The sequence below is a fragment of the Syzygium oleosum genome, unplaced genomic scaffold (assembly GCF_021117445.2).
Source record: "Syzygium oleosum isolate NSW1041296 unplaced genomic scaffold, Sole_v2.1 Sole_v2.21, whole genome shotgun sequence".
Classification (NCBI taxonomy): domain Eukaryota; kingdom Viridiplantae; phylum Streptophyta; class Magnoliopsida; order Myrtales; family Myrtaceae; genus Syzygium; species Syzygium oleosum.
The window spans coordinates 3,697,857-3,712,807 of NW_026607505.1; the positions used below are offsets into that span (position 1 = coordinate 3,697,857).

The 14,951-nt window shown below is 40.8% G+C and overlaps 3 protein-coding genes across 9 annotated transcripts; 1 reads left to right on the forward strand and 2 right to left on the reverse strand.

The window, feature by feature from the left end:
- Positions 1-336: 336 nt before the first annotated feature.
- LOC115671082 (probable transcriptional regulatory protein At2g25830) lies at positions 337-4,838 on the reverse strand. Of its 4 annotated transcripts, XM_056320732.1 has the most exons (8): positions 4,687-4,836; positions 4,476-4,597; positions 4,190-4,356; positions 3,874-3,935; positions 3,435-3,591; positions 3,006-3,283; positions 1,944-2,064; positions 337-1,028 (listed from the first exon to the last, which is right to left on the reverse strand). In XM_056320732.1, exons 2-8 carry the CDS (start codon positions 4,570-4,572, stop codon positions 936-938), a joined length of 975 nt encoding a protein of 324 aa, XP_056176707.1. In that variant the 5' UTR covers positions 4,573-4,597; positions 4,687-4,836; the 3' UTR covers positions 337-935. The 4 variants fall into 4 exon arrangements, with proteins under 4 accessions (XP_056176707.1, XP_030448420.1, XP_030448417.1 ...); XM_030592560.2 differs by having other exon boundaries at positions 4,190-4,337; positions 4,476-4,838; XM_030592557.2 differs by having other exon boundaries at positions 4,476-4,838.
- Positions 4,839-5,483: 645 nt separating this feature from the next.
- Positions 5,484-7,384, forward strand: LOC115671081 (pentatricopeptide repeat-containing protein At5g08305). Of its 3 annotated transcripts, none has more exons than XM_030592556.2 (2): positions 5,502-5,623; positions 5,842-7,384. In XM_030592556.2, the coding sequence occupies exon 2, from the start codon at positions 5,923-5,925 to the stop codon at positions 7,336-7,338; it is 1,416 nt and encodes a 471-aa protein (XP_030448416.1). In that variant the 5' UTR covers positions 5,502-5,623; positions 5,842-5,922; the 3' UTR covers positions 7,339-7,384. The 3 variants fall into 3 exon arrangements, with proteins under 3 accessions (XP_030448415.1, XP_030448416.1, XP_056176712.1); XM_056320737.1 differs by having other exon boundaries at positions 5,527-5,595; XM_030592555.2 differs by having other exon boundaries at positions 5,484-7,384.
- Positions 7,385-8,370: 986 nt separating this feature from the next.
- LOC115671079 (nuclear pore complex protein NUP85) lies at positions 8,371-14,741 on the reverse strand. 2 transcript variants are annotated; one of them, XM_030592554.2, is made up of 18 exons: positions 14,250-14,740; positions 14,000-14,102; positions 13,813-13,923; positions 13,609-13,692; positions 13,056-13,127; positions 12,863-12,919; positions 12,081-12,200; positions 11,801-12,001; positions 11,569-11,679; positions 11,447-11,484; positions 11,199-11,355; positions 10,372-10,473; positions 10,184-10,240; positions 9,887-10,033; positions 9,676-9,746; positions 9,506-9,593; positions 9,121-9,177; positions 8,371-8,846 (listed from the first exon to the last, which is right to left on the reverse strand). In XM_030592554.2, the coding sequence occupies exons 1-18, from the start codon at positions 14,618-14,620 to the stop codon at positions 8,652-8,654; spliced, it is 2,142 nt and encodes a 713-aa protein (XP_030448414.1). In that variant the 5' UTR covers positions 14,621-14,740; the 3' UTR covers positions 8,371-8,651. The 2 variants fall into 2 exon arrangements, with proteins under 2 accessions (XP_030448414.1, XP_056176711.1); XM_056320736.1 differs by lacking the exon at positions 13,056-13,127 and having other exon boundaries at positions 14,250-14,741.
- Positions 14,742-14,951: the final 210 nt, after the last annotated feature.

Genomic DNA, 14,951 nt, shown 5'->3' on the forward strand with positions numbered 1-14,951 from the left:
GTTTATGATTCGCAAACCGTATGACGCTTGCTTTTCCGTGAAGATCGAGGATCTCTTGCAGATAAATCTCGGGCTGCAACATCTAACTAGCCACCAGTAGAGCCTAAAACATCAGTAGACAGCTAACAACCATTGAGCTCCCCGCCAACAGGAGTTCAGAATATTCACATCTAGGATAAAAGTGAACCACATAAGGCATATAGAGGAACTAAAAGAAAAAGTCACTAGCATTCAAGAAATTGTCAGTGGAGAAGTACTTACAGTAGTCTTTCTTTGAAGAAGGCAGCCGCGTTAGCGGCATCAAGGTTTGTCTCGAAATTCGTTAGCACAGACCGATCCAATGAAGCACTAGTTTGTTACAAATGAGGGCAATATATAGTGCACTGACGTACTCGAACAAAACAATTATACCTTTATCATAACACAAATGTCAAATTCAACTGGTACCTCAGAGTCTGGCAGCTGAAATACCATCTAAGGCGAGGGCTTTACTGATATGAAGGTCCTCTCCAAAGAGTTGTCTCATGACTTTTCCCATCATCGGGAACCCCGAACCACCCCGGGGCAACCTCCCTCTAAAAACAGACAAGAAACGAAAGGAAAATCGCCACTGAGACTATCAATGCCCACTGAGCAGAAAATGATTACCGTGGCCATTGCATTCGAGTATCTAGAACTTATTACCCAAGAACGAGTAGGGCATATCAGAAGGCTCCTCTTCCATCGGTAAAAATTTGGTATAACACACTCCATCAAAAATAACACTCGCAAACCCCTCATCCCCCTCTCCTTAAGAAAAATGAAGAAAACACAGACTGTGTAAACTAACAAATGAACACAGAGTCGGAACAAATTTGATGCTTGGTGCAGCTTGTATCAGTATCATCTACTGGCAGTATGCATCTAGTCATTTAAATGGTGATGAGGCGACTCAATTATTTCTGGTCCGTATAGACTGCGTCAACATCATCTAGATCAAGCAGTCCTGACATTAGTTCCTTGTTCAAGTCCATTGCCTCATCATCCACCTGAAAATTATCACAACAAATATTTCTCTTAAAACCATAAATCAAACAAAGAGGACAGCAGAGCAGCATCTTTGTCCAGGAATTTTTTTAATCACATATTTCACTTAAAACCACAGCATCTCCGGATGAATCAATGACATTAACTGCAAGGCAGTTGCCTTGAAGACACGGCTACCAATGCGCCAGATGCTTGAGATATGCGCTACCAGCACATTACGAGCAAATATTACTAATGTGCCAGCCCTTATGTAGAGATATCCAAAACTTGCAATTAAATAATCAGCTTAAAGTACTTGATCATTGAGAATCTTACAAATTTTCTAGTACTCCATCTTAACGTCGAGAATGTTTTTTCTTTTTCATTCCTAAGTATTTTCCCACATCTATACGCAATATGAACAGCAAACTTCGATTCTAAATTCACTGAAGTCTACTGGAATGATGGAAATTCAAAAGAAAAAAAATGTGTGCATGCGCAACCACTATTCTGCACTTCAGAGAAAACTCAAGGCTCATTGATATGTGTTATCCTCCATCAATGTCAAAAAAGAGAATAACCGAAACTTAAAAATGGAAATCACAAGAAAGGATGTTCGAGTGTGATTTATAATTACAGTGCTCATATCAACAGCAAATAGAGTGCGAACCTATAGCGCTGTCCTCCGATAGAAGCTGGACAAGCATTTTCAGTTTCTTATAAGCACGGAAAAAACAGAAACAGAGATGAAGAGTACAGTTAGGACAAGATACCAGGAGAAACCTTTTTTTGCTTATTATAAGCTGAATGCAGGCAGACAAAAGGGACAAGACAGAGGACCAATGAATGAACCTTAAGAAAATAGTGTAGTCTATGTGGACGAAGGTCACAAATGACCAGTAGCAGAGGACCATAAAGTCTAAAAATTTGAGATGTACCTCAATGGTGGTGATGGGAAGTAGCTCAGACCCATTATCAGGCTCAAAAGCTATTCCTTCCTCTCGTAGCTTTGAAAGAATTGCAGAATAGTTCTCAGGTGAACTTACAACTTTATAATAGCTGCAACAAAAGATTATTTAGTTGGACCTAGTTTTGGGTAGTCATATCCATGCTACTACCATTTTTTTGAGAAACAAAAGATTGAATTGAAGAACTTGCTCCATACAAATATATATAGATGACAAAGACAACTGATCATATTATATTGGAACAAAGTGAATGAAATAGGATGAAGCAAGGTTGAAGCTATTGTCAAAAGCCTACTTTTTATTTCTTCGCCAACCAGAAATTCCTGAGAGGACCCAAAATCTTGTGATGGGGAATGTGAAGAATAATGCACCCTAATCCTTTAGCCCAAGACATTGAAAACTCCCAAACTTGAAGCTACATTGTAATCTTTGCAGAATCTGATCTTATTTATCAAATCTATGCTATTGCAGATTTAGGTGATTGCAGCTACTACGTAGCGATAGTGGCCAGATCCAACAAAAACATTGACTGCATTTTTTTCCCTTACCACGGACAAAAAGAGAGGCTCGTTGGATTTTGCAAAGATAATATTGAACATTTAGCAGCAGTAGCAGACAATTTGCAGTGATGGCACACTTCATCGCCATTTTCAGTGATAATAGAGATTGGACTACAAAATAGTTTCTTTTTTCGGAAACAGGCATTTTTTTTACCTTGCATCAAATTTTCCAAGATCTTTCAGTAATTCACTTCAACAGCTACCAGTAGACAATTAGAGATAATCATATTGTGAACATGATATTAGTCATTCTAGAAGCTAGAGGAATAGTTCTGATATCTCTAGTCAGTGAATATTTGATAAACCGATCCCCGCAACTGCAATAAGTAGAACGGATATACATAAAATTTGCAATCTTGTGATAAGTATGGTCAGATAGCTGTAAACTATCAAATTGACCGGTGGATTAGTTGAATCTGACAGAGATATACATTAGAAAAGATCAACCTATAGTGAAATGAAATATTGTTACCTCTCCAATGTGTCTTTATCTGCATCATCTTCATATATTGCAGGTTCAATGACATCCTCTGCACCTGCATCTAGAGCAATGGTGAGGAGCTCGTCTTTATCAGCATCAGTAACTTTTATATTCACAACACGGGCACGCCTGAACTTAAACATGACAGATCCTGGATCTGCCATTTTCCCACCGTAATCCCTCACTACCTCTCTAACAGCTGCAACAGACCGATTTACTTTATCAGTGGACACCTCAACTACAATACTGACTCCTCCAAAACCATACACCTGAGAACAAAAGAAGAACTTCACTTTCCATAGTAGGCAAAGGAAAGTCACAAGCATTGCTGTGTTGATAATTACTACGATAAAGCAAGTACAAGGAGTCCTTGAAATTGGTAATTCTTATTACAAGATATAGGCGGTATCGTTCACCTACCTCATATATTTTCTCTATGTAAGACTCCTGCCCCTTTACAGAAGCTCTTTTGATGTTGCGTTCTAGAATTTCTTTTGGTACATCCAGTTCCTTAGCTTTCTCGAGTATAGCAGCCAAAGCTGTATTTGATGTTAGATTTGGGCCGCCTTTCTTTACCCTGTAACAAGTGGTGTAATTACCCTCATAGCAGTCTTCAAAAAACAAAGAAAAACAATTACTATCCAAATCGAACAAAAATAGACCACCGCAAATTATTGATCATTATGGATACAGAAATATTCCATACTAAACTGTTGTATCCTTGAAAAGAAAGAAACACAAGTAGCATAGTCATGTAGCAAGGATCCATTCAAGTAAACACTGTTAAAGACACTCATTCATTATCAGCAGTCTTTTATCACATCAAGCAGCCAGATTGAAAATGAAGCGACTAACTTACGCAGATACGACTTCTTTCCCTATCTTTGAAAAAAGTTTTGCTTTTTTGGCATTTTGGGCGTCCTGCAATAAGGCAAGTTACAAACGCTGATTCCAGGTAATAACATAAGCAATTTAAAATGTAAATATTTGCCACGAGAAACCATAGTATAAATTAATTATCAAAATCATCTATCGACTGTTAGCTTCTGTAATGCTAGCAAGGAATTTCATCAAACAGGTTACCTACACTAGGTGATTTGGCTGCTGCGCACTCCGAAAAATGAAGAGAACAAGCTCTAAGCCCACAAAAGGCATGATCATGAAGAAGAAGGTACCTTTCTGCCAGCGATTTTGCAAGACCTCCTGCCCATGCAAACAGGAGAGAAAGTCCAAATCTTTCTCGCATTGCCGCCATCAAATCTCACTGCATACAACGAATCCCGCCAAGTGTTCCGCGACATAACTGCTGAAGACGACAGAATTCTGCCAAATGAAGCAGTCCCTGAATACAAGATTGACATCTTTCAGGCCTTTATCTAATCGAAACGAACCGAAATCACACACCCACCAAAAAGAAGAAAGAAGCAGAAGAAACACACACTCCCACGGAAGGAGAAGTACCTCTTTGGAGAGAGAAAGGCATGGGGAGTTTGAAGGGAACTCCATGCGCAAGCCTAACAACTGCACCAAATGCTCTGACAGCAGAAGACGAACTCATTTTAGCTTATGAAGATCGGGTCCTCCTGCAGCAATTCAAAGGGGAGATTTTGCTCGCGTAATGATACACAACGGCGCGCACGGCATATGACAACGAGCAACAAATTTAGCGTACAGAGGCAAGATAAGTACGTCGCTGCAAAACAACGTTGGAATTCTTAGGCACGCTCGCTCGAAGCAAAGCAGTTTTCCTCGCCTTTCTCGAAATCTTTGTTGAGTTCTTTTCTGTCCGTGAATACGACAGCAGGACAGCATGTCAAGCGTACAACAAAAAAAACAAAAGGAATAGTGCTAGTGTTATGGTATACAAGGGCTAATTGAGATTCATATGTCAAATGACATGAAAGTTTATATCATCATGGATGGAATTGATCAATTTCTTAATGAGCTTTTTTATCAAAAGAAAATTACCAGCTTTTTGCTTCGGCACGATCTAGGCCAAAAATTTGCGACGTGCCGATACTAATTACAGAATTTTGCGTTTAGCCGCAAAATTAGCGTCAGTCAATCTTCTTTTGGATCAAACACTGAAGTTTGTGCTTATTTATGTCACTCTTTTGACCAAAATTGTTTTTTCAAGAGCTAAGTGCACTAAAACTTGTACAAAAGTATAATTGAGTCTTAAAATTTTCAAAAAGTGCAATTAAATTTTAAAACTTATCACGAAAATACAATCGAGTCCTAAAGATTTTCAAAACGTGCAATCAAGTCCTCAAATTTACCACGAAAGTGCAATCAAGTCCTAAAATTTGTCAAATTGATCAAATCAAGTCATTTCGTGATAAGTTTCAAAACTTTTATTGCACTTGTCCCTCTGTTTTACTTGGGCAGCCAAGAAACAATTCTCAAACAGAAAATGCCCACTCAGCAAGAAACAAAAGCTCCATGTTACGCTCATAATCAGAAGCTACGGTATAAAGCGCTCGACAGAGATGTCCCGGGACAAGATTTACTGTGAATAAGGTTTGAAGAAGTGAACAGAAGTCCTCTGTATTTTCATCTGAGATCGCATCGCAAGCGTCAGGTGAAACTAATTGGCAGTACTGATTAAGGTACATGTTTCTTCGCTCTCCAGCTTCATCCGAGCGTGAACACGACAGAATTTGTTACGGGGAACGTTCAGCTTCCCACTCTTTAAATGTCGAATGTTTCGTGGTTGTGCAAAAATGGCGTCTTGAACGAAACTCTGACGACCCTTCTCGAGAAATGCAAATCGATGACCGAGTTGAAACAAATCCACTCGATACTGATCACTTTAGGCCTGTCCCAGGAGGACCCTTTGTTATCAGGAGTTCTGTCTTTCACTGCACTTTCAAGCGCTGGCGACGTAGGCTACTCCCGCCGGGTTCTGATGCAACTGTCGAGCTCAAGGACTTGGCATTGGAACACAGTTATTAGGGGGCATTCAAAAGGTAAGAACCCAAACAGATGTTTATCGCTTTTTGTTGAGATGTTGAGGAGAGGAGTCTTGCCAGGTCATATGACATTTCCATTTCTTGCGAAGGCTGTGGCTCGTTTGGAGGAGCTGGAACATGGGGAATCGATTCATGCCCATATCGCGAAATCTGGGTTTGAATCGGATAGGTTCATCGTCAACTCCTTGATCCATATGTACGCGTCTTGTGGGGACATCGTATCTGCACGCAAGGCGTTTGATGGAATGACTAACAGAAATTCCGTTTCGTGGAATTCCATGTTGGATGGGTATGCTAAGTGTGGGGACGTGGATTCCGCTCGTGCATTGTTTGACTCGATGCCGGAGCGCGACGTCGTGTCATGGAGCTCGTTAATTGATGGATATGTCAAGAGCGGGGAGCATAGAGAAGCAATGGCACTATTTGACAGAATGCGTTACATTGGACCAATGGCCAACGAGGTGACTATGGTGAGTGTATTGTGCGCTTGCGCCCACTTAGGTGCACTTGAGAAAGGAAAGATGATGCATCGGTACTTAGTGGAGAATAAGTTGCCGACGACTCTGATGCTGCAAACGTCCCTTTTAGACATGTATGCCAAATGTGGAGCAATAGACGAGGCTTTAGCGGTGTTTGACACGGTACCTGTGAATAAGACCGACGTGCTAATCTGGAATGCTATAATCGGAGGCCTCGCCACGCATGGATTTGCCGAAGATGCCCTCAGATTATTCGATGAAATGCAAAGAACCAGGATCAAGCCCGATGAGATCACATACTTGTGCTTGTTGAGTGCTTGTGCGCATGGAGGATTAGTTTGCGAGGCTTGGCATTTCTTCGAGTGTTTAGATAAACGTGGAATGGCTCCTAAGGAAGAACATTATGCTTGCATGGTGGATGTGCTGGCACGCGCAGGACGTCTGGAAGAGGCTTACCGGTTCGTGGGTCAAATCCCGACGGACCAAACCGCTTCAATGTTGGGTGCGCTGCTCAACGGTTGCGTTAACCACAGGAGATTAGATATTGCAGAGATTATCGGAAGGAAACTTATAGAGTTAGATCCGGATCATGACGGTCGATATATTGGTTTGTCGAACATTTACGCGGTGGTTAAGCGTTGGGATGATGCCAAAGTAATGAGAGCAGCGATGGAGCAAAGAGGCGTCAAGAAGTCACCGGGGCTTAGCTTTGTGGAGATAGCCGGAACCGTTCATAGATTCGTAGCACGCGACAAAACACACCCTAGTTCAGAAGAGATTTATGTGATGCTGAATTTAATTGTAAACCAAGTTAGACCTGAAGCTGATCACGAAGACGAGGAATGCTACTTGTACAATCTGGAAGATGCCTGAGGCACATCATTTTTGCACAATTTTTCCAGCATATCACGCATAATATCGCCAAGTATCTGTGACTACACATTGCACATGCTTGGTCCTAATACCTAGCAAGATTTGGATCAGATATACGCACATTTCATTGCAGTTTTGTGTCCGCAATATTCAAAACTAGACAAGTTTTGAAATTTATATAGGGAAAGCCGTGTGAAATGAAAAATTGTAAGCACGGTTTGGGGAGAAGCTTTTTGTTACCAATTTTCACGAAGAAATCATCCACGCCATATAGGGGTTAGTACCACTAGAGCTCGTTAGTGATGCAAGGAATGAACCTATACCAGATCAAGGGATTGATAGTCAAATTCTAGTCGGATGGGACAATAAAAGAAGCTGCCAAGCAGGCGAGATAGTCCGCTCGAGCATTTGCCACCCCTACTTGCTTAGTTCCGGCCACCATCTCATGTGGGAATGGCCTCGATCTGTTCTGAGAGGTTCAGGACAAACTATGACCAAGCTTGGAGAAAAATCGTGAAAATCGACCTAATAATAACCTGCCATGAAGATACAACTTAACACCTAACAATTTTAGCGAATCCAGAAGGCCAAACACAAAGTTTAGAGAAGTATACAGTTCTACCATAAAAATCAGAGTTCAGGAGTACAATCTTCCATCTTTGAAATATCAAGACAACCACAGAGATTGAGAAGGGCCAAAAAACACTAGCAGTTCCCTGGAAAACTGGCACCGGATATTCTGACCGGCGTAGCATGTCCGAGCCCAACATCAAGTCGACTGGTCAACACCAACCTATCTATTGTTACAACTGCAAATGGAGACCATTGTTTTTTCTCTAAATAACACTGGCACCAATAAGCAAGTGGCGACTGAGATTTTCTATGTTCCAGTATGAGCTCATGTGCTCACAGATGCAAATCCATCTCACTAACTCTAACATGCCAGAGTAGCGAACAAAGGCCTGCCCTCAGACAAACAGTCAGCACAGAAAAATATCAAGTGCAAAGAGTGGGAAAAATGTACTTTCCTCATGAAAAAATCAAATATTTTTCTCATGAAAAAATCAAATATACTCAGAAGCATTACGACTTGTACACTCGATTTAATGCAGCACTAGGATTACAAAATTTACAGTCAAACCAATCTAGCCTTACACAAAAGTCAACTCGTACTCAATGGTTTATGTCCCCAACCGGGCTCCACAACTGTGTTGGCACTAAAGATGGACCAGGCAAGAGCAGGTCTGGCAGCGGGCAAAGGTTATCCAAATATATATACATTGAGTGATGAAAACACCCATGGATTGCCACTATCATTCTTCTAAAATAGCACGTCCAAGGTTTGTGGCAAGGGCTAGCCTTACGGAGCTTAAGGCTTGAGATGGCAAGTCGGCTTCAATGAAGTCCGGACGCAGCTTCGCTATGGATAGCTCTTGCAGTCTATTCAACAGAAGATTGGTCTGAGCAACATTCAATAAAGGTCGATCCTGCCAATTAAGCAAAATCAACTGCACAAAAAGCATCATCAGTAAATCAAATACTCAATCACGGATAGACATGCCAAGTAAGGGCCAAGTAAACCAACAACAAACAATACAAATGTGAGGGCAAATCAACAGCAACATACAATAGCAAAGTTAACCAAATTCGACCCATCAACACATTGCTCAGAAGAAGAGCAAATACAAGCAAAAGCCTACTCTAATTGGAGGCTGCACTCAGTAAGTAATGGTTCTCCCATGCTTATACAGAACAGAAGAAGTATGCAGTAAGAGAGCTCACCGAGTCATACAGAAGAGGCAGCCAAAATCGTTGAGGTGTAGAAGGGTTTTTCATAAGCTGCAGGTTATAAAGGTATATGGGATGAATAACAAGAAAACACAGAAGCCAAATACAACCTCACTCGTAAAAAAAATTAAACAAAAATGCAACTACAAAAATTCCAGTATTTAAACTTCCGGTAAGCTGTCGATGGAAGACAGGTTCTTTCCATGGACTCCTTTTTCTACATCGGCAGTGTTTTAAGGACCACCAGCTACCCAGATTGCACATTCTACATTTCCTGGATCGATACATTTAGTATGGCAAGTTCTGCTTCCTCTTTTTCACTAGTATTTTTTTTAAAAAGATTGCATACACAAGTCACGTGATAGGAGGCTTCACATACCAACATAAGGGACTCGACAGCTTGCCGAGCAGCTTCTATGTTTTTTCCATCATGAATGTGCTTAAGAAACCTCTTGAAGTCCCTGTACCTGTGATGGACACACTTGCATTAGTAGAACAAAATTGTACCAGTTGCAAATAGCAGGAAAAGTATACAGAGATGAATTTTACTTGTGCAGAAACTCAAGACCTCCAGCAGTTTTAGACTCGGAACCCAGCAACTCAATGAGACCTTCCCATTGCTGAACCACAAGAGAAGGAGAGGATAAAAAATAGATACCAATTCATGTAGGGTTAACGAATTATATAACAAACAGTCATGTGACATCTGATTTTTTAATGCCTCAAACCTGCCAGAAAAATCTTAAAAATTGATAACCACCTTGAAACTTTCATCTGAAATAGACTTTCCCACAGAAGCAAACAGCTGTTGAGCAATTTTATGAAGACGAACTTCATCCCGAGCTTGTTGGAGCCAAAAAACCCCAGCACCTTTTCGGCCAAGCTTCCAGTGATGCACACCAGCAATCTGCACATAAGGGGTCGAAACTCTTGAGCAATTAGGGGTTTAACATAAGACAGAACTGCTTCAACTGCGCTTCTTTACAGATTATTTGAATCAACTGATAAATATCATTTCCAACTATTCAACGCAAGTGCCATATAAGCATACAGTTACCTTCATTATATGAGAGCTGACATCGTCAAGTTCATATAAACGGCAAATCTCTAAATTCTGCCAGGCAATAGTACATACAATAAGCCAATGTGTACATCACGAAAACACTGAAAACAGTAATCTAATGACATAATAAACACTCATGTTACTGTAGTGACCGAAAACAGACCAAAAGATGAACCCTTCACCTTATGTAGCAGTTCATTATGCTGAACAGGCTGCTTACACAATAAAATCTCTAACAAGCCCATTCCCTGCTTCATGCACGATGTCAAATAAACTGGAGCGATCTGGAGGCATTATAGCATTGAGATTGTCAAAGAAATACAATGTTTCATTGACATACTGAAAACAAATTAGGACTAGTCAAAATAATAACAATGACAAATGAGCAGAAGAGAGCTGCAAATTAGCCTGTTTGAGTGGCTACACATTGGATGATCTTTTTAAAATTTCCCCGCAAATTTAGCCTTTTTGGCTTTCGTAGTTACGATTTTGACTAAACTTAGTGACTGAAAACTGTAGTCTCCAACTTGTATGTTTATGGCTTTCTCTTTGAGAATGACAAAAGTTATGAACCAAGGTATGTTACAATCCTACATTTCACACGTTAGATGTAAGTTGACATTGTTTACAGAATTCACTCGTAAAAGAAGCATAACCAAGAACCTAAGCAGATAAACTATGCCTCTGACATTAACCAGGTTGAGCTGTTTTCTTTTTTAGGTGCCAGACATATTAAAAGCTACCAGCTAGAAACAGTTGTGCCAAACAGGCCAACCATGACAATTCCAATAGCCCAATCAACTATTGACTAATCTTTCCTGTATTGGATAAACCACAAGAAGCAACCCCAGGGACCTCAACCACCGCATGGGCATCAGGAAATGCAGCTAAAATTAGCTTGCACCCTACGATTTGTTCAAAGGAATGAAATATGTCCTTCCCCAGATATTTTCTAAGAAAATGCAGATTGAAAAGCTACAGTTCAGAAGGTGGAGTAACATGCACTAACCTGCCATGTAAATGCGTGAGAAGAGAGAACTTGAGCGTAGACCAGTCGATGGAGCTCCTGTATAGAGAGCTCCCCCAAATTATATTGCTCTTCACATAAAAGACTTTCTGCTTCATCACTCCCAGCAGTCATCAACTCTATGGCATGTGCAACCATCCTATTCATCAGTAAAATATATTTACATGGCTCATGTCATTTGCCCAAAAACAACATACTACAAATTGCATTTAGATAACTGAGTAACTTACCAAGGGCCAAACTCTTTAGAGCATTCTGCTAATACAACCTAGCAAATCAAAGTGCCTCATAGTCAAGTCCATGAAGAAAGAAGAGCAAGAAACTTAACACTTGATTAATGAATAGTTGTTACCTCTGTATTTTCCCCGAGAATTCCAAGAAGAAGCCCCATCAACTTCTGGGATCTAGGCACTGGTTTCAACTGAATGCATTTTTGCGCAAGGCCATGCATGCTTTCAAGACCCTAAATTTTGTCAAAAGAGTTCATGAAATCACATGCCGTAACATCCTCAGCTAATTATTCATAATCAACTGAACCTAAATAAAAGATGTATCTTTCCGGAGGAAGAATGACGGGCTTTTACCACTGTGAATGGCCTGACGTATAAGAAGTGAGAAACATATAGCTCCAGCCAATGATAAGTCGCAGATGAAAGACCGTTGGAGTTCCCCAGCATTATTTGCAGTAAAGTTTTCAAGCCTTCTCTTGTCTGAAGATGATTACATTTGATCCAATATGCACTGCAGTCAAGCTTGGTAATTCGTGCCCTCCATCTCTCCCATGCCTCGAAGTTTAAAGCAATAAATAGGCATCCAAATCAGAAGATCACCAAAAGGGTATTTGATGCATTCTCGGTGGCTTACCTTAATAAAGTCAGGTTTAGCTTTATAGCATTCACCTAATCTTCCATCTCCTAATTCGAGACGCATGCGTGGCATTTTTGAGATAAGAACAGCAACTGCCTCTACCAGTCCATTCTCTGTCTGTACAATTCAGGAGAAAAAAAATTTCCATTCAAAAAAAATGAGAGACATAGCAAATCGTGGAAAGGAGTCCACAGAACTAGCCATTTTAGTGTATTTGTTAACTTGATACAGTTTGAGCACCTAACATACACAATGAAAAAGGATGAGGACTAGCATAGGTGACCCCTAAGACTCTGCAAAATTTTATGGTTGTATCAAATACATGCCATTTACTAAAAAGACTGCTCGTATCACTTTGCAATGAAGTGCCATTTGTCGTTTTACAGACTCCAATACCTATTATACATGCCTTTGCCGAATATTCTATTTGCGACACCTTGGTACAACCACATAGTCATCTCCTTCGACATGCACCATTAATTTTCCTTTCAATAGGTCATATATCATTTATTTGTATACAAATCCAAGTTTCTTCAGGAAAATTACCTTTCGTTTTACTAATGCTAGTGCCATCAGGGCATTTCTATAAGATAACAAGATCTATAATCAATTTACTTTCTGATTTCTGTGCTATATAATTAGCCTGTCCCACAACCATAAGGGAGAAGATATTAGAGATGCAAGTGAAAAAGTATTCTAGTGTCAAATTACGTGAAATCGGAATTGTCTTTCGACCTGATGAAGGTTAAATCATATGGAAAACAATTGCATTCACCCACCTCACGACTACTAAGCTGATCTAGTTGATAAGACCCGTGGAGATGTAACAATTTAACCTGTATATAAGAAGAAAAGAAGGAAATGAAATGGATTGCTGCATCCCATATACTGATGTTATGTCTTCAAGAGTAAACAACAACAAGAAGACAAGATTCCACAAATGAAAGTCCCAAACTTTAAGAAGATACTAACAACAATCTCTAACCAGCCAACCGCAAGTGCTGACCCTATCACTTCCCAGTACCTAGGATTGTCCTCAATAACCTGCACAGATTTCAGGGATGGAATATTCATATAAGGAGGGAATCCTAAGTCTTAACAGAGAATTCCCAGTGAAAACAAACTCTCAAGCAATTAAAATTTAAGACTTTTGCATGAAATACGTAACCACCTAATCATGAACAGTGAAATCAGATATTAAATTAACAACACTTAAAACAGATCATAAAACAAGCTATATGCCCTCACTTCCAATGGCGTAAGCAAATTCTATTTTAAGGACCAAGCAAGGAGACGGTACTTGGAAACTATCCAGTGAAAGCTCATTATGTATGAAAGGATTGAAAACCGCAAAAGAATAAATGACTAAAGCTTCACGATAGAAGTCTTCCTATACATTAGTTGAGATTTTTGTGAACTTTTGGCTAGCTGACACGGCTAGACACCAATTTCCAAGTCAAAACCAAACTCCTTTATACCAAATTGAATTTAACGGCCCAATAAACACAGGAGAAAAGAATCTTACCTGAATATTTATTAGTTCATTTTGGAAATCCACAAGTTCAGAGTGGACTGTTGCACAAGAGCCGGAGAATAGGCTATCATAATCCTGTCATGAGATGCATAGCATGTAGGTTCATATCAAACGTTAAGAGTACTAAAATTGACAATATATTTCCCATGATGAAATAATTACTCAAATGAAAATAAATATAAGAAAGATCATTACAGCCAACCAATCAATAAGTCGCTCCGGTAACCATGCTTGAGATAGCTTATCGGCATAAAACAATTCCATCAACTCCCATGCAGCTTTCAAAGATGTTGGCTTCTCACTTTTCTGCAATTTCAAATCTCAAATTACAATTAGCCTTCAGAGAGACCACATTTACCGAAAAGAAAAAAATCGAACACACCTTCAAAACTGCTTTCGGATCTTCAATAACCGATGCGGGAGTAGATTTCGAACTACCTAGAAGTGCATTTATGTCTTTGCTGTACTCCATTACAAACTCCCACCTGCATCATCAGAATATGGGCCTCGAACATCAGTGCATATCTAGGTGATGTGAAATGACTTGAGCTGAACGGAAGTAAATTTCAATACGCTATAACAATGAGCTGGGTGAAATGACTATCTTTCATTTTCCTCGAAAGACAAATTACCAATCTACGTGATAAGGAGATGGGCTTATCCTCGACAAGGCCGAGACCGAGCTCCTCCGGCTCTGGAGCATCGCGAACGGGGACATCGAACCGTAAGCGATCCTCCTCCACTGCGCGTCGCTGATCTCCCCATCTCCGCCGTTGAGCTTGACCTCGACGACCTCCCCTCCGGCGCCGCCCTCGCCGCCCGCGGGAGATTGCTGCTGGAGGATCGAGACGCGCAGGGAGCTGCCGCGCGCCCAGCAGACGGAGACCCGAGGGGAGACCGGACGCCCGACGGAGTGGCGGAGAGGATAGACAGGAGGCCGTTCCGAGGAGAGCGGCACCAGCGCACCGCCGCCGGAGTCCGACGCGGCGGCTCCTCCCGGCATCGGCGCCGGAGGACGGTGGTTTTCTGGAGGGTTTTTAGGGTTTTGGAAATGCAAGCAGATGTCGCAACAGACTAGCTCGCAGCGCGGGACGAGTGAATTTGACGTCGACGACGCTGCGTTTTGGGGATCGTTGTTACTTGCGGAGCTGTCGTTTCGCTGCTTTGCCGGAGTTTTTTACTACGGAAATTTACCGTAATACTTCCGACACATACGTTGAGAAAATTACACAATTGACACGCGCCTCTTCCAACCCATATGGGAAAGCTATTGGACTTCCATACTTAGAAAAATTCTGATTTCTTGGTTTTTATGGATATTCACTTCAGTGAAT